Source organism: Kogia breviceps, chromosome 7, assembly GCF_026419965.1.
Source record: "Kogia breviceps isolate mKogBre1 chromosome 7, mKogBre1 haplotype 1, whole genome shotgun sequence".
NCBI classification, from domain to species: domain Eukaryota; kingdom Metazoa; phylum Chordata; class Mammalia; order Artiodactyla; family Physeteridae; genus Kogia; species Kogia breviceps.
The window spans coordinates 11,358,776-11,382,991 of NC_081316.1; the positions used below are offsets into that span (position 1 = coordinate 11,358,776).

At 40.0% G+C, this 24,216-nt stretch overlaps 2 protein-coding genes across 15 annotated transcripts in view; one reads left to right on the top strand and one right to left on the bottom strand.

Moving 5' to 3' along the window:
• Window positions 1–20,775, bottom strand: part of LPXN (leupaxin) — a 38,929-nt gene extending 18,154 nt beyond the window's left edge. The window contains exons 1-5 of one of the 13 annotated variants that reach the window (XM_067037296.1): window positions 20,694–20,757; window positions 17,212–17,251; window positions 12,353–12,510; window positions 11,351–11,508; window positions 5,916–5,962 (exon numbers count right to left, since the gene is read on the bottom strand). In XM_067037296.1, the coding sequence (XP_066893397.1) occupies window positions 5,916–5,953 (38 nt within the window). In that variant the 5' untranslated portion in view covers window positions 5,954–5,962; window positions 11,351–11,508; window positions 12,353–12,510; window positions 17,212–17,251; window positions 20,694–20,757. Of the gene's footprint in view, window positions 1–5,915; window positions 5,963–11,350; window positions 11,509–12,352; window positions 12,511–16,461; window positions 16,590–17,211; window positions 17,252–18,280; window positions 18,346–19,103; window positions 20,425–20,667 lie in introns of those variants that run through there. The other 12 variants (XM_067037295.1, XM_067037297.1, XM_067037294.1 and 9 more) reach the window with 12 other exon arrangements.
• Window positions 19,961–24,216, top strand: part of ZFP91 (ZFP91 zinc finger protein, atypical E3 ubiquitin ligase) — a 30,934-nt gene continuing 26,678 nt past the window's right edge. Inside the window, exon 1 of one of the 2 annotated variants that reach the window (XM_059070476.2) lies at window positions 19,961–20,426. In XM_059070476.2, the coding sequence (XP_058926459.1) occupies window positions 20,083–20,426 (344 nt within the window). In that variant the 5' untranslated portion in view covers window positions 19,961–20,082. The remainder of the gene's footprint in view (window positions 20,427–24,216) is intronic. The other variant, XM_059070475.2, reaches the window with a different exon arrangement.

Genomic DNA, 24,216 nt, shown 5'->3' on the forward strand with positions numbered 1-24,216 from the left:
TGGTATCCTATAGAGTGATAATAATTTAATTTGTGTGATGTTGGTAAAGAAACAGACAAGTAGATCAAAAGTAGGGTAGACTAGAAAACCCAGAAACAGACTCTGGTACCATAAGCACTCTGCGCATGGTAAACATGGCGTTTCAAATAATCAGAAACAGACTATTGGAATCAAGGTGCATGATAACCTATTTGGAACACAATACATTTAGATCCCTAACACACTGTACACACGAATGTGTTTTTAATGAATTCAAGATATAAATGTTTAAACAAAAGTACTAGAAGAAATGGAGGACTTTTTAATAATTTGGAGTGATACTTTCCTAAGAAAGGCATAAAACTCTGAAGTGAGGTCAAAAAAGAAAAACTATTGATAAAGATAGTATTTAAAAATTTAACATGAATAAATATTTAAAACATAAACAATATTCAAATATTTAAAAGTTGATTAATCAATAGTAAAAATATAACCCAAAAGAAACCTAAGCTAAGGATTTTTTAAAAAGTAAGTTTCAGGGCTTCCCTGGTGGCACAGTGGTTGAGAGTCCGCCTGCCGATGCAGGGGACACGGGTTCGTGCCCCGTCCGGGAAGATCCCACATGCCGCGGAGCGGCTGGGCCCGTGAGCCATGGCCGCTGAGCCTGCGCGTCCGGAGCCTGTGCTCCGCCACGGGAGGGGCCACAACAGTGAGAGGCCCGCCGCGTACCGCAAAAAAAAAAAAAAAAAAAAAGTTTCAGAAAAAGACATTTGAATGTTTACTACATAAAAATATACTCAATCTCAATCTTTAATATGGAAATTAAATGGTGAGATGCCATTTTTTTCCCGTGAATCAAAGATTTGAAAGATTGACAATATGCAGTGTTGGCAAGAGTCAGGGTTATTTCTACACAGATACATTTACATATATTATAGGTAGCTACATAAATTATAAAACCCTTTGCAAGGCAGTATCTATCAATATTTCAAATGCATATACCCTTGGATGCAGCAATTTCACTTCTAAGACTCTATCCTACAGAAAAATTGGACATATCAATAAAGATATACGTACAAGGACATTCCTTAAAACACAGAAACAGAATAGTTTTCATGAGCAAATTAAAACTAAACTAAATGAAAATATAGTCAAATAAATTATGGTCCACCCATGCTACAGAATAACCCTGCAGCTGCTAAAAAGAATGCCGACATAGAATTTTATGAACTAAGGAAGACTTCTAATTTATATTGTTAACTTAAAAAAGCAAGGCCCAGAACAGTATGAAAGATATCCTTCCATTTATGTAATTTTAAAAGCACAGATACATAAGTATGAATATGCATACACAAAGGTCTGTAAGGAGACATACCTACTGGCACAGTTACCTAAGGAGCTGGTAATTAGGTGGTGGGAGGAAAGACTCTCTCTACTGGAGGTGGTCTCACATCTTACCCTGTATATCTCACATTTCTTTTGACTTTTTTTTTTTTTGATGGTGCCAGCGTGGCTTGCGGGATCTTAGCTCCCCAACCAGGGACTGAACCCGGGCCCAGCAGTGAAAGCGCAGAGTCCTAATCACTGGACCACCAGGGAAGTCCCTTCTCTGACTTTTTTTAAAGACTGTTTTTCAGGGCAGTTTTAGGTTTACAGCAATATTAAGCAGAAGGTACCTCTCTGACTTTTTATATATGTGAGTTTATAAAATAATTGTGTACATGCAGTTGTATTTTCAAAACAAAGATCCTCTATACTAGAAAAGAAACAATGATGCAAACAGATGAGGCCATAGGGGTGGCAGACGGGGCATCAGCAGTACAATTCTCACGTATTATCTTAGTTACACACATTCATAAATAACGATTCCATAAACAACCTTCCATATACTACATTAATACAGTTACAGTGTTGAGTCCTACTAAAATTATTTTTAAATATTAATATATTAAATGTAGAACATTTTAAAACTGCAGAGGAATACAAAGAAAAAACTAAATCACACATAATCTTCCTTTTGAGAGGCAGTTAATACTCTAGACATGCTGGCTTATATTTTTACACTCTTCTATGACTGTGTATGATTTTAGAAAATTTGAATATTACTGTTTTTTTCATGTTTTAAAGTTAACATTTTTCCATATCCTTATGCACATCCTTTATCTTTGCAAACGTAATAGGTAACATTTATTGAGTGTGTATACTACACGAGGCACTCTGTAAAGGGTTTTACACATGTTCTCTTTAAATCCTCATAAAAACCTTAAAGGTAAGTTTTATCACTCCCAGATGAAAAAACTGGTGCCTAGAGAAGTTAAAAACTTTGCTCTACCCAATACAGATGGCAAATAACAGAGTTTGGGCCTGCAGACTGTGAAGCTTGTGTTTTCTATCACTAAATTATCTTTTAAAATGATATATAAAGGCTATATAGTTTTCAAATGCATAAGGTGCCATAATTTATTAAATCAATCACTTGTTAGACACCTAGATTGCTTCTGATTTTCACTGTCATAATCAATACTGCTACATAAATATTTGATATTTATTTCCATAGAGTACACGCTGAGAAGTGGAATCACTGGGTTAGACAGGGAACTGACTCTGGAATAATGTTTGCCATCAACATTAACCAAGAAGCTTAGCTAACAATCCACCAAACTGTGTGTGTGTGTGTGTGACAGACACACACACACACAAAGCAATAAATAAAACCAAATATTCTACGTCTTTCACTAAATATGTTTTCAAAAATGACAACAAAGTCTTACTACTTTACTTATTTTTATGTATTTATCAGCTAGGGAAAAAGTAGAAGGAAGATGCTTATCTTCCTCTGTTAAGAAAAAAAGACTATCTCTTGGGTACAACATGTCCTGCTACTGACTCAGTTTGAGTTATTTAACAAGGAAAATTTAGGAGGAAGTGGATCTCTTCCCTTCTTAAAAGACTTTGTCTTTTAGGTACAACATGGCCTCCTGCCCCACATAAGTTTGGGTTTGTTTTTTTTTTGTGGGGGGAGTAGGGGTGTTTAATCTAAGCACACAAATGGTCAGGTGACTGATTACAAGTGACTGATTTAGTCCTTGGAGGCTTCCAACAAAGTACAGAGGAGCTCTCTCTCACACAACTCTTTTCAGTCATAATCCCTTAGTAATTGCTGCCACAGGCATGTGTCTTAGAAATACAAAAGGCAGCAAGACTGGGAACACATTCTTCTGCCCTGTGCCCCAGTGTAGAATAAATGTAGTTTCTTATATGGGTCTGTATAATCCTAAAAACCTGTCCATCTCACAGGTGGGGTATACTTGTGCTTATTGAAAGAACTCTTACTGGTTTCTAACTAGACTCCTAGTGCAGTGTATAAAAAGAAATAGATCATTGCCAAAATACCCTAAGAGTAATTGAGTCAACAATACAAACTTCTAAATAAGAAATGACAGACCTTGAAGAGTTGATGTTTGCCTCACTACAGAAAATGTTTGTGAAAAGAGAGAAACCTCAAATCAGAGCTCCTTTGATTTGTCCCCAGACCTATTGAAGATGATACAGGCACTTAGCATGCCATCAGCAACAACTTCATTACTCCGAGGTTTTAATAATACAAATACAAGAGATGAGTTTAAAAAATCCAGACTTCTCAAGTGAGGGGCTTCATTTTTCTCCCCATTCATTCCTCTGCAATATTTTTATGAAGTCTCCCTATTTTTCTTTTTTCTTTTTTTTTTTTTTTTGCAGTACGCGGACCTCTCACTGTTGTGGCCTCTCCTGTTGCAGAGCACAGGCTCTGGACGCGCAGGCTCAGCGGCCACGGCTCACGGGCCCAGCCGCTCCACGGCATGTGGGATCTTCCCGGACCGGGGCACGAACCCGTGTCCCCTGCATCAGCAGGCAGACTCCCAACCACTGCACCACCAGGGAAGCCCCTCCCTCCCTATTCTTACCAAAATTATTTCTGTTTATATAAAAGATACATTTCTAAATACTATCATATTATATTCACGACTAGTATTTCAAGGTATTGGTACTTTTAAAGTTGAAAGTAACGTCTGGTAAATTTAAGCCACAGCCAGAGGTGTGGAATGGTGGAAACAAATGGTGGAAACAATGCAGGAATCTTCTTTCTGTGTCTCATGCTCCATCTGTACATGTGAGCCTTGTTGGCTCATAATTATACCAGCCTCGGGTCTGTATCAGTCCATTACATATTTACTAGGCCACCTGGATTTCATATCACTCTCCCACTCAGATCTACACAATAAGTATCATTCAGTAATGGTTAAGTACATCGATCAAGGTCCACTCAGGAAAATACAAACGCTAGGAGTAAGAAGAAGGAATTTAATCCAGCAATTTGATTACACAGGTGATGGGAGAGCTAAGAAGCAAACAGAAAACACTGAGGGAACCCAGAGATTAGCTACAGCAGGAAGCCATGAGGCCAAAGGGACAAAGCAAAGAGGCAAAGTTACCAGAGCCCAGGAGCCCAGGTTTACAGGCATAAACTGGAACCACAGCAGACCTGTTTTTCTCCAGCTGAAGCCATAAAAGTAGATATAACTGCTGACAGAGACACTGTGGAGAGAGAGATTGGGGAAGCAAAGGCCCTAAATTTCCCAGCCTTTCACCCTCCAGTCTCTCCACAGTGCCTCCCATTGGTTGAAACCAGTAAAAGCCTACAGACTCTGGAGCCTGGAGAACCCAACCTGCAGGGTTCAGCTCCCCTGGAGTACAGAGCAGAGCAAGAGAAGAGGGAGAAAGGGGTCTGATGGGAAATAGATCACAGATTTGTACTACAGAGGAGGGGGTGTCAATAAGTTACCATTGGCATACCATCAACTGATCACAATGTCAGATATACAGGAAAATGGCTGTTGGTTGGGCTGGTTCTCATCGTAAACATTCCTGTGTTTATTAGTATTTCCATTAAAGTCTTGGTTTCCTCAATTAAAAAAAAATCACAGCCTACTGTGTACCAGGTACTGTTTCGTTGTTGTTGTTTTGCTTTGTTTTCATTTTTTTACAAGGGGGAGAGACAGGAAGGCGTAGGAGACTTGCCCACCAGGCAGCTTCCTAGAACAGGAATAAGCTGGCATATGTATTAGTAAATTGGCTTCACTCTCATCAAAGTAGAAAGTGCCTTAAAGTGGGGAGTTGTAAAAAGACTTCAAAAGATAGCACAGGTCCTTCCCTTATTTTTACACCGTGTGTGCACTATTGGTTGCAATTCTGAAACCAAATAATATGTGGTGTAGTACTCTTCACCAAGCATGGACCTTTACTATCTACATTTTACACCCTTTGTTTCCCAGAACGCTGTTTCACTTTTTTTAAAAAACTGCAAGCTATAACTGAAGAGAGAACACGAAAAGTGGCCTATTAATTTTTTTAGACTGTCAATTCTGCTTTGGCCAAAAGAGATAATTTAGTAAGTGGATCTGTTTCAATATGTAACTTTCATTAAAAGGAAATCCCTCCACCACTAAATAAATTTTGAGCAAATATGGAAAGAAGTATATATTCATTAATCTTCCATGGAGACACACTATTTTAGTGCAGCCCTGATCCTAGGTCTGATTTTGTCGGCATCTTGCTGAAATTTCTTTAGGTGTTTTCTCTTTTGTGAACTCAAGCATGATATCTGAAATGGTTGGGCCAAAACATCTGTGGTGACTTTGGACTATTCACACTTTTTCAGGTGGTAAAAGGAATAGCAGAGCCCACCAGCCTGGACAACCCATCTAAAAGCCAGGCTCTTTGAGAAACTGCCAAGTCAGCTGGGCAGAAATCCACCTCTGCTCACAGATCATGCAACGAGGGGGAGGGTAGTAGGAATTCTAATAATAAACACCTGCAAAGCAAATTATGATCCAAACACAGGTGATAACAATGATCTAATAAACTTAATTTTTAAAATATTTACTTAAAAAAAATACCTGTGGACATGGGGCTCCTGGATTTTGGTAGTATACATGAGCTGCACCTAAGACATACAAGTGAAAGAGAAGAAAGAATGAATTTCTGTTGGATGCTGGATGAACAACAAGGTCCTACTGTATAGCACAGAGAACTACATTCAATATACCCTGTGATACTAACACACCACTGTAAAGCAGTTATACTCCAACAAAGATGTTAAAAAAAATATCCTGTGATAAACCATAATGGAAAAGAATACGAAAAAGAATACATATATATATGTATAACTGAATCACTTTGCTGTACAGCAGAAATTAACACAACGTTGTAAATCAACTATACCTCAATAAAATAATTTTTTAAATTAAAAAAAATGTTGGTACTTATCTACACCCAGAGTTAGAAGATGTTTTTAGCTTCTAAAGGGGACGGTAACTAGCCTATCTCTGAAATCTCATTTCACAAGGCAGAGGAGTACCAGCCATCCCACAGAGAAAGGCCAAATTCTAAGCACAGTAGCTGGCATGTGAACAAATATGGTGTCCCCCTCCCTGCCCTAACTGACATAGAGAAGTCATCGTACTCAGAAAAGAACCATAAAACAAACAAAATGAGTCAGAGCAAAGCCCCTTTAACTAGACAGGATGGTGTCTAGGGGAAGACCATAACACAATTAAATTGAACATACCAAAAGAAATAATGAGCGACTCTAAAGGGTAGTTGGCCAGTAGTTTATTTCACAAACAAATATTTATTGAGTGCCTGTCATGTGCCAGGGCTGAGGATGCAGGAGTCAACAAACAAAACAAAACAAAGGAACAGAAATGTTCCTGAGCCTTACATTATGGTGGTGAGAAAGAGATAATAAATTAATATGTAAAAAAATAATAAAAATTAATGAAGGGTAGGAGATAAGAAATGGGGGAGGGATGGCATTTATAAATATATTGGTCAGGGAAGGACTCACTGAGAAAGGGGCACTTGGACAAGGGCTTATAGGGGGGTGAGGGAAGCATGCAGATATCAAGGGTAACATGATCCAGATAGACAGCACCCTGGAGCATCTATGGAGCAGATAGGAGGCGAGTGAACCAGTGAGACAGGGGCAAAGAGTACAAGGGGCCAAGTCATGCAAGTAGGGTGACCATATAATTCATTATTCAAACTGGGACACCTTTGAGAGTGAAGGAGGGGACTAAAAAATAATTAATATTACATTAATTTTTTAAACATTTATTTATGGACCAAAATTTTATTTTATTATATTGGTGGACCAATAAACTAATTCTATTCAAATAAAATTTTCTAGAATATTTTTAAATGGCACACAGCTATGAATATGAAAGCAAAAAAGCTTTAAACCTTTCATATTGATTATTTAAACATTTAAAAATAGCATAAGTAAATAATTATTCTTGAGATATAGATATATTTATATATACCTTAATTGGCTACTTAGCCATTGTTGCCTTTAACATTGTGATGTGAAAATTTTTCTGAAAAATGTCTTTCTTTTCAATATGATCTTATTTATTTTTATATTTTTTTATAAAATTGCAATCTTCTACAAAGCTTCATTTTATGGTTAGTATATTTGAAATTGTTGACGCTGCTTCTCCATAGCCCATAATAGTTTTAACTGAGAAAATACTCTCTCTCCAGATGCTGATGAACCTATAAGTTCAGAGCAGATTCTGCTAAATGGAAGATATTCTGAACTCTATTTTTTATATTAAAATGTGTAATTATTTCAGCTCCAATATTTTCACATGTGCTGTATTTCTGCCTCCACTAGGCCCACCTTTCTTCAATAATATTTTTACAGGACAGAGCTCTTAAATTGTCTCTACTTGTGATGCCTTTTAATACTTCATCAAATGTAGATACTGCAAAATCACAGGCCTTTACAATTTCATCCCATTCCTGTGGGAAGATAAATTTATCCAATTAAAATCAGGAGGTCCCACAAAGTCGAGATGTTTCCAAAGCACGATTTTCAAGTTAGGTAATTAAACCATTTGAACTTTCATCTTTTGATTTGCTGAATTCCTCCCAGGCTTTTGTAGGGAGAAATCTGAGCTTCTTCCTTTTTGTAAGCTTTGTTTCACATAATTGCAACTTGTTAAAAACTTCAAAAGCTGACTTTTCATGCTACGTTCATTAAATAACTTGATTAAATATTTCCAACTGATTTTGCACATAATGTGGCCTAAATTTAGGCTGCTTTACAAAGTGATTTTTCAAAGGCTCAGGCTCACAGGCAATGAAGAGAGAACATACAGCCATGCTAATATATGTTTACATTCAACAAGAGCTTCTGTCACAAAAGTTCTGTAGATGAGTTACATATATATACTCTGATTGTGTACAAATATACATACATATACAACTTGTAAATTTTAACAATTGCAGTTTCTACTTTGATTGGTGGAATACTAAAGCTTATTTGGATGCAGTCATGAATTTTGTGCATATCACAACCAATTCCAAGTACATATCTGCTCCATAGGCTTTTAAGTATGTAAGAACATTGATTTTACCACTATGCTCTGCTCCACCAAAATCTGTATTAGTATTATCACCCCCGCCAAAACAACATTTTATCTCCATTGTTGAACTTTTCGACTAAATTTACAACGGCATTAACAATCTCATTTTAGACAAAAGAATGAACTTCTAAATATTTTGCTTTCTTTGAATTGGATGTAAAAATTAAACCATTTTGAAATTAAATTTTCTGCTGTTTTTTTTTTAATTTGTTTGTTTGTTTTTTTGCGGTATGCGGGCCTCTCACTGCTGTGGCCTCTTCCGTTGTGGAGCACAGGCTCCGGATGCGCAGGCTCAGAGGCCATGGCTCACGGGTCCAGCCGCTCCGCGGCATGTGGGATCTTCCTGGACCGGGGCACGAACCCGTGTCCCCTGCATCGGCAGGCGGGCTCTCAACCACTGCGCCACCAGGGAAGTCCCTGAAATTAAATTTTCTAATTGAGGTCTCTAATTGATTTAATCTGGTATTATTTGACGGCTTGCAAAGGGAATCAATTAATTAATCATCACCAATTCACTTTACTTACAAGCACAAGAAAACTTGGAATTGAAAATGAGCAAAATTAATTTAGAAGAGTAATTTGATCCAAAGGGAAAGGTGTGTTTTTCAATGACATGTAAACATACCTCCTGCAGCTTCACATATTGAATTATCATCTGCTGGCCCATTCTTCTTAAATTAGATGTTAATTTTTGAAGTAGATCCTGATGCTTCTTCCCCATATTTGTGTCTTGTGGTTTTCAAATGGACAGTGATAATTCTATTCCCCCCACAGTGGATGGTAAATGTTAACAAATACTTAGATTACACATCCGTTATCAACTTTATTTTATTACTTTTTTTATTTGGTTGCTCTGGGTCTTCTTAGTTGTGGCAGATGGGCTCCTGAGTTGCAGCGTGCGAGCTCTTAGTTGCGGCATGCATGTGGAATCTAGTTCCTTGACCAGGGGTCGAACCCAGACCCCCTGCATTCGGAGTGCCGAGTCTAAAGTACTGCACCACCATGGAAGTCCCATCATCAACTTTCTTGAGACAGTTAAACGTGCAGTTTGGGTTTTGGTTTGAGCCAAATGCTGCTGAAAGCATTTGTTGCAAAATTTAAAAGCATTACCAAATAATAAAACTAACAGTTATAACTTTAATATACAATTAGTGACAAAACTGATTTAACAAGAACATTTAGATTATACTGTACTCTATGGCAAGAATGCTCAGCCTCTATTTCCTAGACACAACTTGTATGACATTAAGTCACTATTTCCCATATTTCTTTCTGACCCTGAAGAGGCTCCCCACATCTCACAGACCACCACATGGACCACAGCACAGCATGAGTGGTGCTATACCAAGTGGCCATCAGGGGAAAAAAAAAAACCTCAAGGTTTTTCCTGCCACCACCTAAGACCAGAGGAGTTAGCTGCCCCTGACGGCTGTGCTTGAACTCTTAGCTTTAACAGCCAGCACCTTGCACATTATCCTTCAAAGGGAGCTGTCAGTTAGATTTTGTCTTATCAGGATCAGGAAATGAGAGACAAGCGGTCATTAGTCTTTTAGATCCAGCAACAATAAAATAAGAACTCTGTTCACTGCACGTGTGTTTTATATGCTACTACACGAGACTGTGGGAGAAGCCAGAAGAACCAAATGGAGGTCTATTAATCCATGCTGGTTTACTTTAATGCAAATGCTAATTTTAAAAATTTCACACACACAAAAAATGGAAAATCTGGGGTAAAAGGTAAAGTCAGTAATAGGATGTCAAGAAAATAAGCATAAACCCAGGCTCTTCCAAGGGAACCAAGACGTAGGTCACCCCATAAAGTCAGTGTAAAGACTGTGGCTTTTATAGCAAATGAGATGAGAATTCATCTCATGCGGTTCTGAGTAGAAGAATAAGATGATCTGCTTTAAGTTTTACAGGATTATCCTGGCTGCTTTTTGGAGAATAAATTGCAGGGGGGCGGTCAGGATAGGGGATCAGTTAGGAATCTATGGCTATAATCTCATAGTGAGAACAAAGACAATAGCTCCTTAGTAGAGAGACAAATGTGTATCCTTAAAACTGTATGTTTGTAGCTGGAAGGAAGAACAGTTAAAAGGGAAACCTACCCATAGGCTCAAATTTCAAGTCTGTGCTACTGGTGATTTCCCTTCGTGTACAAGGATGGATCAGAATATCATCGTTGAGAAACACCAGATATGCAGAGCACCAACTTAATTCCTCTTACACTAATCCATTCTCATCAAGTAACCTTCTAATCATAAAGTAGATGCATGTAGACTTATCCATAGGAAGGGAATACATATATCAGCAAATACTAGTATCTGTTCTACTTGATAGTTTAAACTTAACCAGAAATTAATAAATTGGATTTCTGGAGTTTTTTTATACATAATCTTTTATGAGTTTAGTTTGTGTTGGTTCCCTAGAGCTTCGTCATCTCTGGATATACTAATTGAATTTCCTAATATATTCAGCAGAAAATAAGAGCTGGAAAGTGGTGATCCTAAAAGGTCATCCTGAGAAGATCTGGCTGAGCTGCGGCCTGGCCTTGCCCAGGTGACCTCTGGCCTTACTGAGTGTCATTCCAGTCAAACTGCAACATGCATCTCTGATACCCAGATGGTGATATCAGAATATCCCAAGTGAATTAGGGAATACTGTGCCTGTTACCAGGCCCTCAGGAAAAAAAAAAAAAAAGTTCTCAAAGGTTTATTGTTTTATGATGACTTTTCTCCATTCTCCTTTCTGAAAACAACCACCTTTAAGTTATCATTGATAATTCTTTTCTCTTTCTTGGATATATGATTTTCCTTTTGCATCATTTTATGTAAGATACAATTAATTTTCAGAAATGCACTCAAATATCTATATTCAAGGTACTCCAATAAATGAAACGTTACCGGAAAGGGACTTGAGTCATCCAGAATGGAAGGGGCATTTGAGGTCTCAGCGTCGCTCCTCTCCTTTCTGGAATGCTGATCCAGGGGAGGAGAAGCTGTGCTGGAGTATTCATCACTCTCCTGGAGGATGGAGTATTCCAGTTCCTCCAACAAGGCATCTATATCAAAAGATACAAGGGAATCATGACATAGAATATGTACGTTTTCTGGAACAATTATCCTCTTTAATATCCCCACTGTGCCTCCATTCATCTCCTTCTTCTCTTGGGTCTTAAGAGAAGGATAAATTCAAACATCCTCCCTTACTCCTTATTTGACTTCAAGAATATGGTCTATTCTACCAGGAGATGTTTAATGCCCCCTGCATACTGTAGCCTGCTTCTTATTTCCTATGGTTGCATTCAATTTCATAGTCTTATTCTACAATTTGACTTTTTATATTGCAGCATATTCATTTTTATCATTTATTTAGAGTGGATCACCCACGAAGATCTCCAATTAGAAAAATGTAAATGCTACATATTTTTTCCATCAGAAAAATATAGGCAATTATATTAACAGTTTTCCAAAACATAACAGTAGAGTAAAACTTATTCTTAATCTTGATAATTTTTTTTTCTTATATCCTCAGCACATAACAAAATTCTCAAAGCAAAGTATAAGTATTCTGTCATTTCAGGCGTGGGGAGAAAAAGGGATTGGAGGGGAAACAGATGTTGCAAAGTCAAGCAAGATGCTGCAATCCAAACAGCTGAGATTTGTTTCTCTTGTAGTTTTCTTGGGAAAAACCAATGGACTTTATTGTATGAGTATTACACTGTTACCTTTCTGTTTTGAGGGAATTAATGTTAATAATAAAATTAACACAGGACAGGCACTGTGCTCAGGAGTGTATATACTTCTTATATATTTAATTATATATTTATATATTTACTCATCCTAATGCTTTGAGGCAAGTGATAGCATTGTCCTTATTTTGTAGATTAAGAAAGAGACAAATACCTTGCTTAAGGTCACACTGCTACTGAGTGCAGATCCTGGCTGATCCTGGGCTATCTGATCCCTGGCCCCTGCAAGTCAGAAATTCCAGACCCCATTTCCATGTGGATTCTCTAGATCATCTTGGCATGACACTTTCTTTTCTGAAGCTGTTTCCTCATCTACATAATAAAGCAATTGTATCACAACAGTATTTTTTTAAATTGTGGATCAAGACCCACTAGTAGATCTCCAGCGGATTTCTTACCACAGATTGTAGTTTTTCAACTTTGCAAAACACTGGATTATATTATTTCTAAGGATCTGCCTAGCTCTAAAGTCTTCAGATGAGGAAAATGAACTTTACAGGACATTAAAAAAAGATTTTAATTTATTTCAGATATTCGGGGATGGGTATTAATTTGCGGTACACGGGCCTCTAACCATTGTGGCCTCTCCCGTTGCGGAGCACAGGCTCCAGACGCGCAGGCCCAGCGGCCATGGCTCACGGGCCCAGCCGCTCCGCGGCACGTGGGATCTTCCCGGACCAGGGCACGAACCCGTGTCCCCTGCATCGGCAGGCGGACTCTCAACCACTGAGCCACCAGGGAAGCCCAGATGGGTATTTCTTAATGGCATAAGAAAAGATCTAAACATTTCTTACACATGAAATCCTCTACAGATCTTTCTCAAGAATCCAGCTCACAAATATAATGAATTTAATCCACCATTTTAGAGATAAACAAACTGAGCTAAACTCTTCAGGGCAAATGATCCTTCAACAAACTGCAATGGAAAAGAAGAGATAGAGGGGGAACCAATAGGTTAAGAGAGACATAAGAGACAACTGACTTCAATGTATGACTCTTAAATAAACAAGCAAAAACCAAACAAAGAAAGAAACAGTTAGTAATACTGAACAGTGACTGAAAATTCAGTAAGTAGTAAGTACTGTTATTTTAGTTGTGATAGGATATTTGATAATATTAAGTAATTTCTGTTAATATTTTAGGTGTGATAATGGTATTTCATGACATTAAGAAATTACTATTAAGGATATTATGGATATGATAATGGTATTATGGTTATTTGTATAAATGTGTATATATATATATTTATGCTGAAACATTTACATATGAAATTATATAATGTGTGAAATCACTTTAAAATAATCTAGGAATGGAAGGAATGAGTGGATGTGTACATGAAATAAGATTAACCAAGTTGATAATTGTTTAAGGTGATTGATGGGTACATCAGATTTCTTTAACTATTTTCTTTCCTTTTGTAAATTTTAAAATTCTCTATAATAAAAGGTTTTTAAAAAGAAGAGGAAAGAAAAGAAAAAGTAAGGTAGAAATAGAAGGTAAAACTTTTTCTCTCAGGACTTTACTAGCCAAACTGAATGCCAAATCTCTGAGTTCCAAATTTTTATTCTATAGCCCTCTATTAAGATACAGCTTCTTTCTTTTCTATTTCCTAAGCTTTGCTCCAAACAGAAGTCATGGTTCCTCTTGGATTCAAAATAAAAAGTCGGGACTTCCCTGGTGGCGCAGCAGATAAGAATCTGCCTGCCAATGCAGGGGACACGGGTTCTACTCCTAGTCCAGGAAGATCCCACATGCCGCTGAGCAACTAAGCCTGTGCACCACAACTACTGAGCCTGCGTGCCTAGAGCCCACGCACCGCAACTAAGAGTAGCCCCCATTGGCCACAACAAGAGAAAGCCCGAGCACAGCCCAAGCACAGCAACGACGACCCAACGCAGCCAAAAATAAATAAAATTAAATCTTTTTTAAAAAAAGGCATTTACAATAAAGATGAGGGGAGAGGGAAGACCCTCTACAAGAGAAGCAAACCATATCACTAAGAGTAGAAGGTTACCCTTAGAAGCGCCAGCTAACCACAGTTACTAAAACTCCTTTCTGGGTCGTGAGTTAACAGGCCTTTCTCTTCCTGTTTCCTATGAGTGTACATATCACCAACACCCCGAGATTATCTCCCTTTTGGCCAGATGCTGTAATTTGAGGATGACTAATTTCAGCATGATAAATACGAGATTACTGGTGCAGGGTGGGGGGTATCAGACTGAACACGCTGCAGTCCGTTTTCATAGCGCCTCATCTGTGGAAATCAAACAGTGTCAACATTCACAGGAAGGGACGTGAGTGAGGTGTCTTGAGGGTCTCACTAGACTGTAACGACTTCATTCAGAGCCAGAGTCTGCTCGCGCTTCCCCTCTATCTAGCATCCCCATGTAATGAGGGTTGAGGTAAGACTTTCTGGGTGGATATAAACTACTAACCTTGGGGGCAGTACTGCAGCGAGGAAATATTGGCCCACCTGGGCTGACTTGTCCTCCACGCTATTTCTCCACATCGGAGAAGAAACACCCACCCTAAGTCTTTTGGGTAGTTATTGAGCTGATGACAATTTGAAGAAGCAACTGAGGTGTTGCTATTAACAGCCTAATGAGGTTTAGCCACCTGGATAACATACATGAATGTTACCTTCCAGGCCACTTGGTACTTTCCACATTCCTGGATCAAATTTCTCTACCATTCATCCTGCTGAGGAAATGCAAAACTGCGCAAATCTACTTTATAAAAAATTTAAAAATTATCTGGGTTATCCTATTGGCTGGAACACCAGAGCCAACAAACTGCTAAAATAGGAGAACACCTTGTCACGTAATCGGTTTTGGTGTCAGATGCTCCTATGAGTGACATTGAACATTATTATGTTTTTCTTAGTTTTCTCATTTGAAAAAAGCAGTGGATAAAACCTATTTCAGAAGGTTGCTTGGAACACTAAAATGATTAACATATGTACAAATGCAGCTTAAGTCACTGAATAAGCATTACTTCCCATGCCGATTACCTACATTAAAGCCATGAGGTATCCCTAAAATAAAAAAGCAGAACTGGACTCTGGAGGAACTCGTACAGAAATGTGAACTTCCCCAGCCTTCACACAGGATAAGAACTGGGAGTCTACCCCAAATCCAAAATATAGTCTACGCTAACTATCAAAATAGACTTTAGGGGGCTTCCCTGGTGGCGCAGTGGTTGAGAATCCGCCTGCCGATGCAGGGGACGCGGGTTTGTACCCCGGTCCGGGAAGATCCCACGTGCCGCGGAGCGGCTGGGCCCGTGAGCCGCGGCCGCTGAGCCTGCGCATCCGGAGCCCGTGCTCCGCAACGGGAGAGACCACAGCAGCCAGAGGCCCGCGTACCGGAAAAAAAAAAAAAAGACAACATGCACGATGTTTTTTGTTGTTGTCGTTTGCACTTTTGATATACCCCAAACATACAAAAACCCAGGACACTGTAATTATGCAGCTTGAACACTGGGTAAAGGTGACTCAGTGTTAGTAAGGATGACAGCACAAAAGTTGGCAAAAGATATGAAATGAGTCCCAAGAATGACAGACCTTACATTACTCCAAGGGTTTGAAATGAGGGATCTCTCTGAGCAGTGTGGCCAATGGCCCCACTGCTGGTTTCAATTGCCTTGGAGTGGAAGGAGGCATCATATTCGCGGGCCACGGTAATCTGTTCCTTCAGAATTGCTCTCAGTAAAATCTTAGCAATGAAAGCACTGGAGTAATAGTGCTGTCTTATTTAATACTAAACCATGGAACAAATGAAATCGCTCTGGCCTTTCTCCAACCCTTGCGAATCCCTCATTCTTGTACTTCTACTCCATTTCTTCTTATAACACCCTTTAACCCCCCCTCCTTTATCTTTCTTTTTCCCCCCAAATCACATCTCCGAGCTTGCCAACTCTGTGGCCACCCTGTGCTCTCCAGCAGCCCCCAAGAGGCAGAAGGCTCGTAATAAAATGACAATCTCAATCACGACTCAGTCCAAAAGTATTTGTGCAGAGTTTACTCTGTGGTTAGCACCAATTTCTCTGCCTATTGTGCCTCTGCAAACAGCAAACCCATAGTTCCCCAAAATAACGTAGTTCCTCATGCTTCACTCTTGGCTGGCCTGAGGTCAGGAGAGAAGTGAAAATAAAATCTTCCAACACTGTCCTCCATCTGGCTAGAAGTATACCCCACCACACATGGAGATGGAAGCCAAGTCTTCATTCCCTCAGAGTTTCTCCTCCAGGAAGCTTCTCACTCACCCAACTCTTCCATTGTCACACACCCAAGATTCTCTGGTACCACAGGTTGTGAGGAACTGTTTTGGCATGTGTCGAAGAAGAGGACCGCAAAGGAACTGAATGAGCCCGCCTGAAGCAGCCTCTATAACCCTTTTTGGTTCCTGTATTTGCTTAGCACTTCCTCTCTTTTGATTTGGTGAGTTTCTCTCTCTCTCTCTTTTTTTTTTTTTGTAAGTCAAGAGTTTTAAAAAATGAGCCTGACATAAAAGAGGAGTAATTGGATTTGAGTTCTGGCTGTGCATTGACCAGGGTGATAAAGAATCAAAACTAATTTTGAAAAATTTGAGAACCTACTATGTGCCTGGATTCATCTTGAATTCATGGGAACGCAGATTTGCACTTGTGTTTTTGCCCAGTGTGGGTATCCTGCTGTAACTGTGCATGATGGAATCTGATATTTTTTTCCCCTGAGGGACCACAGAAGCATAATCTCCTTCATAAAATTTCCATCAGAGCTAACTAGTACCCAATTCATTTTGCTTAATTATCCAGAAATTGTGCTTACCTGGTTTTCTGAATAGATCATCAACCCATTAAAGGCAGAAAAAAAAAAAGAGATACAAATGAACTTATTTATAAAATAGAAGCAGACTCACAGACTTAGAGAACTGAATTTATGGTTACCAGAGGGGAAGTTGGGGGCAGGGATAGTTAGGGAATGTGGGATGGGCACACGGCTATATTTAAAATGGATAAGCAACAAGGACCTACCGTACAGCACAGGGAACGCTGCTCAATATTCTGTAACAACCTAATCGGGAAAAGAATTTGAAAAAGAATAGATACATGTATATGTATAACTGAATCACTTTGCTGTACACCTGAAACTAATATAACATTGTTAATCAACTATACTCCAATATAAAATAAAAAGATTTTTTAAAAAAGGCGGAACAGGATTCTCAGGACCAGGTTCACATTTGGATTCTCAGGGCCAAGTTTATTTCAGTGGTTCAAAATGCAAACAACTATAAGGGTCATGAAGAATGAAACTGGAAGATTTAAGACACCAGGTTCTAAGCTGCAGACATCCCGATGAAGCACAATTCCCGCCTAGTTATATTGTCTTAGTTTCTCTAAAAAGTGACACTTAGGTTAACTTTCACTTTTTTTTTAACCACTGTGATTTTATTCACCTTGAATAAAATAAAACAATTACAAAAGGCCTACTATGAGAAGGCAGTACATAAAGAACTAAAATTACGGTCCTGTGAAATAGATATTATCCCCATTTTTACCAGTGGTGAAATAGATACAAGGAATAGGAACTTGCTAAAGATAATATAATTAGTAGGTGGCTTTGCTACTTACTATACCAGATTTAACTTCAAAGCCTGTAATCTTTCCTCTACAACACAGTGGTCTTTTTAAGGTTAATCTAAAGGAATCATTCATTCTCCATTCCATTGCGACTCTAAGACTTAAAAAAAATTTTTTTAATGTAAAGGAGATCCCACCTCTGCATTACTTTGAGCAGCCATTGGATGTCAGTGCCATTCTAAAAGTCTGCTCACTGCAAACACAGTTTTGAAAAATTCCCATCCACACTATGCTAAACAGTTTTTACAACTGAAATGCCATTACCCGCATGAAAGTGCAAAACACTCAACAGAGAATATGAACTTTTGCCCAATCTGAAGTGGTAACTGAGCCAAAATACTGGAAGGAAAAATGCTCTTCAGCATTTGTCTTGCAGATATTGGACTCCATCTGCAGTTTAACTAAATGATTAATGTGAAATTTAGAACTGGATTCCGAGATCTTGTTTCCATTCACTTACGTTGGAGATTTTTAACCCCGGATGCTTTAGTTTCCAGGGGTAAGAACTGTTCCTGAAAATCACTCCTGGATTATAATGGATGAAAGGAAAAAAGAAAGCAACGCAAAAAGCTCACCGCCATCACCAAATGCAACTTGGAGATAAGCAAACGGAAACCCCCATTTGATGCGTTAGGGCAATTTAGTTTCACATGCTAGCTGAGAGAAAAGTAATTTCTGACAAAGCTGCTATTCTGACCATGCTTCCTGTGCAGCAGAAACATTTAAAAACCGCAGAAGCAGATGGTTTCAGGGTGGGGAGTGTGAGGGAGGCCTGCAGTTTCCCGGGTAGGTCACGCTAACAACCCTTCACCTCCCTTCCTTCCAGCCCAGGGACCACAGCCAAGTTAAGCAGCCGATACCAGTTCCTTGGCCCCGACAACATCTAGTAAAAAAGCAATTCTACAATTATTTCTACAAACTTTTATTAAGAATCAAATGAGTGGTAGGAATTGTGCTAGCCCCCCTAGGATCCAACGGAACCAGATTCAATCCCTGACCTCCAAACGCTCACAGGTTAGTGGGTCAGACACAGAAGACGAATATTGCAGATACAAACGCTAACCGGTCCCAAATGAAGTGCCACCTAACCAGACAAAGATGAGGGCTACTACGTGTCCACCCTACAAATGGTTCGCCAACACCAAGTACGAAACTACGGAAACCCTGCCAGGCAAATCCCACCAGCTACTGGCCTCACAATTGTGGCCAGATCTGCGCAGGCGTTGAGGCCTAACACTGCCTCCCCGGAAGAGTAAAATCGAAACGCGGAAAGAGTAAACTACCTTTCCCATCGCGCATCAGTCAAACACTCCCAGCATCCTCCGCCTCTGGCTTCTTATCTTTTTTCCTAAGGTGTAGGATAAGTTGAACTTCATTTCCCAGGATGCCCCTGGGCAAGTTAACCATGCTCATGCGCCAAAAGGCGGGTCCTCCTTGCCCTCACGACCCCGCCTCTGTCCTACCGCCGCCATTTTTTCAGAGACTTTCATCCGGCAGCCGACGGGGCTTTTTTTCTTAAAGGAGAAGCGACAGCTCAAAAAAATTTCCCCCTTCTCCCCGCAAGACCTGGCGGCGCTGGGGACAGAAAGGCTACAGACAGGAAAGTGGGATCGGGGTGGGGGCAGACGAACGCCGAGGCTACTTCCGCGGCTTAAGAAAGAAGGATAGAAAAAGCCCTTGTGGCATTAGCGGCTCCTTAGGGAGGCAGGTGCGCGCGCAGCCATTCCAGGGTGCGCGCGAGGCGGGGAAAGAGGTGCGTTTTTTTCCCACCAACCTCCTCGCGAGACCTGCCCCTCCCACTGCCCTTAGCGCGCGTTGAGCTCCGGAGGTGGGGGAGAAAGGTCACTTTGGCATTGTCGCGAGACGCAGCCGTTTAACGGTGAGAACGGGTGCGCGGGGAAGAAAACCTCGCGCGCTCCCTTGGAGCCGTTTCCTGATTGGTTGAAGGGAGGGGTGGGGGAGGGAACCGGTACGCCGCTACGTGAGAGACCGCGGGGGGCGGGGCGAAGAAGCCGTTCCTCCTCTCCGATTGGTCCGCTGAGCGTCTGCGGCGGGCGCGCGCGCGCCGCCTGCGGTAGGAGGCCTTGAGTGGCAGGGGGTGGGGGGGGCGCCCTCGGAGCCGGGCGGAGGGGAGGGGGGGAACGAGGAGCGCCGAGTGAGAGTGAGCCGGTCGCTCCGGGGGGCGGGGGGAGCAGCGCCGCGGCCGCCGCCGCCTCCGCCTCCGCCGCCTGGGACTAGGGGGTGGGGGGCGGACGAGTCCCGATGCCGGGGGAGACGGAAGAGCCGAGACCCCCGGAGCAGCAGGACCAGGAAGGGGGAGAGGCGGCGGCGGCCAAGGCGGCTCCGGAGGAGCCCCAACAACAGCCCCCTGAAGCGGCGGCGGCGGCCCCTGGGGGGACCACTAGCAGCCGCGTGCTGAGGGGAGGTCGGGACCGGGGCCGGGCCGCTGCGGCCGCCGCCGCCGCTGTGTCCCGCCGGAGGAAGGCCGAGTATCCCCGCCGGCGGAGGAGCAGCCCCAGCGCCAGGCCTCCCGACGCCCCAGGGCAGCAGTCCCAGGCCGCGAAGCCCCCGTCTCCAGCTCAGGGCAAGAAGAGTCCGCGACTCCTGTGAGTAACGCAGTCTTTCAGGCGGTGGGAAAGACCCCCCTCTACCCGCACGCAACCCTCTCGGCTCCCGTAGCGATCACTCCACGTGACATCCTGCTTGCTCTGCCCCCTGCCGGCTCGCATGGCAGATGTCACGCCGCTTCCCTGGCGGTCTTATCACTCCTCTCTGGCTTCCTCCGCCCCCCCTTGCCTGTCTGTCCGGCCACTTCTCCACTCCCTGAAGGCGTCCTTTGTAGGATACACTTCTTCTGCTCCTTAGTGACCCACCTCTTCCCTGCCGCCTCAGGCTTCTCCCGCACTCTGGCATCTGCGCTCCCTTTGTCAGCCTATCCCTTTCCCGCTTAGGGCGGCTCTCCAGTATTACATCACATCCCCATTAGGAAATCTACAGCATGAGCTTAGATCTTAGCCTTCAAAATTGTGTCGTCCCCCTCACCCCGCCGTCCCATTAATTAGCTCAAGAGCCAGTTGTACTAGTATCGTTATGTAGGTTTTTTCACTCTACTGAATTTTCACATCACTTTTCACTCGTTTTAAAAACCTGGGACTTAGTTGTCGGGTAGAACGTGGCTTGCCAATTTTAAGTGTAGAATCTTTCATGTAACAAGAGGAGATGCGGGGTTTTTTTCCAACAAGTAGCTTATGTGTTTGTTTTTGCATATGTTTTACTGTAGGAACTTCGTCCTTAAAATTAGAATAATCTGAAAGTAATTTCTTTATTACCTAGAGATCATAGAGAAACTAAGATGACCAGAAATATAAACATTTTATTTTAAGTTGTTTATGAAAATGTTTTTATGCTGAAAATACTGAAGCATACGTGTTTGTAAATTCTAGAAATTAATCACATTAGCCATTGAATTCGTTACTGAAGACATTTGTGTCTTTGGACTTTCAAGTGAAAAAAATTAGTAAAAGCAGGGAAAGTTGAAGGTGGGGGGAGAAATCAGTTTTAAATGCCCCCCCGACCTCCACCACCACCCTACCTCCCCAGCAGAGAGCATGGCAATATTTTGCTTGTACAGACCCGATAGATTTAAAACACTCCTATTCTGAAATTAAGAGTGAAGTCTGTGACCTTGGCATTCTTGTCTTAAAAGACTCTGAGAAAGAGAAATAAAATTCAAAGGTATATTGTGTATTATATGTGCTTTCAAATTATTGAATGTTATTTAAACTAACATAATTTAGAGAATTGTATAAACTAAATTTCTGTGGACAAAAAAAATATGTACTTACAAATGGTTCAGCTGCAACTAGGATTCTAATTGCTGTAAATGAATTTCATGGTCACAAAAAATTTAAGCTTCTGTATTTAATCTCATAAATTTGAAGAGATATATCATTAGCCTTATTTGGATATAAATTCCTTGGAAAAATTAAACTGCTCATGCCTCAATTTTATTATCTGTAGGAGATAATGTTAATCTCTGTGAGATGTGTTTGTGAGACTTAAGTACACCATGTGAAACACTTAACACAAAGCATGATATGTAGGAAATATTTACTAAAAGTTACTGTTTTGAGCAGTGATGTCTTTGGTAGAAGTAAAACTAGTGTGTAGTGGTCTTTTTCATGTAAATTCTGTGAAATTGGATTTTTAATTATTTTTCTATTACCATACACAGGAAGGTTAATAACTTAATATATTTTTTAAAAAATTCCCTTCTAATTTCACCTACCCATTTGAAAGTTAAATATACCTCTATCTCCTTGCCACATTTCCCTCCCACTGATCCACCAGTTTTACTTATAGAAATGACCTCTTAAGATAATTATACCTAGAGTGGTAGTTTTACCGGCTGTCATGGTTTATTACGTTCCCTAACTCTAGGCAAAAAAGTACTAATGAGTTTTTTTATTTCCACATTATAAATGTTAACAGTAGTTGAACTTGGATGAAGATGACTTAATTAAACCCCTTCAGTTTTTTTCTCCACAATATTCCTTGGGGGGGAGGGAAGAATAGTCTTAATTCTTAAAGTCCCTTTCTCTCTCATCCAGTATCATAAAAGATAGTACTGTTCTTTTACCTTTGCTTAGTCTTAGAACTCTTTTACTTATATATATATATGTATATTAAATTATCCAGTTTTGATTGGATTGGTACAGTACATTTTCATTGTAATAATTTTTTTGTTACACATTTTCAATTTACTGCATGCCCTGGAAATCAAAGAACTAAAGCATTTCAGCTCAAACCTTGATTGAGCAGTAACTGGTCCTGGTACTGTGTTGACCCAGGGTTTATAAAGGAAAATGAGACATGGACTTTATCCTCAAGGACTTTGCAGTGAAGGAGGAAGATGCATTGATTAATGGAGGTTTGTTAAATGTGTGCATGGTTTACAGGTTTTCAGAATGATAAAATAAATTTTAAAACTAATTAAGTGAGAAACAATCCTTGAAGACATTTCAGTTTACTGAACCCTGGTCTAGTGCCTTCTCACCTTGATTCAGCCCTACTTTCCAAATAACATTTCCCCCAATAAATTCCCAGTAATCAGCTGTTTACTGATTACTGAGTATCAATTTACTGAACCCTGGTCAAGTGCCTTCTCACCTTGATTCAGCTCTACTTTCTAAATAACATTTCCCCCACAATAAATTCCCAGTCATCAGTTGTTTACCCTGCATTTGTTTCTCTTGATAGAAGAGACAGCAAAGTGTACAGTAGCTTAATAATGTCAGTAAATACAGAGACTTGGATTGATTGTAACCTCTTTTCCTCTTACAAGGCAAAATAACAGAGGAAAAAACATTGCTTTCTACTGCTTACTAAGTGACCTTGGGCAAGTCACTTAATCTCCTTAAATATGCTTCATCTTTAGTTGATAATTTATGATTTGTGAAATGAGCTTTATAGTTAGATGACAATTATCATTTTTAGAAACTTTCCTAAGCTTTTAACAACTTTTCTATTTCTGTTGAAATGTTCAGAAATTAATGAAAAGAGTAGGGACTCTTTGTGAAGGGAAATAAAGAATTTTTCAGTGAACGTGCTCAAGAAAAAGGCATGAAGTTAAATCTATAATCATTATAGATTAAAACTTAAAGGCTAATAGTAAGGAAAGATAAACCAAATTTGAAGAAAGATTATTTATCAGTACTAAGAATTAGCCTTTTCATTTGCTGTAGTTTAGCCAATAAAGCCCAGAGTTAATATTCTTATGTTTCAAATACAGATGTTTACTCACCTAGCTTAGAAATGTATGTGTGTGTGTGTATATATATATATATATATATGTATGTATGTATATGGGAATTTATATATATATACACACCCACACACTCCAGCTTATTTCTGATTCATAAGTTCAAACATTCTTGCTTTCTGCTAATATGGAAACAATAGAATTGTTAAAATAAGGCTACTTTAAATGCAAAAGGCTTATTTTCTTTCTCCCATGTGATAATAAGTCCTTTAGTTATCTGATGCATTTCAGAATTTAACACTTAAATACTTTTTTTTTTTTAATTTCTCATTTAGCTGTTGAGGAAAGGTGTTCTTTCCTCACCACAGGGAATATAGGCTAAAACTGAATATTACTAAAGGTAAACCTACAGGCTCAGATGGGTTACAAATGAAGGAAACAAATACTGCTGTTTTCTGGTATATGGAGTTCCTTTTGGGTTTATTTTCTTGCTGAAAGTAAAATGGTAGTAAACCTTTGCATGATACCTTCTTGCTGCTTTTGTAAGGAAAAGGCAATGGTCATAATAGTGACAATGAAGAGGCAGTAATATTGTGAATTGGAAAAACTTTTATGACTCTTTGGAGAAGGCTTCA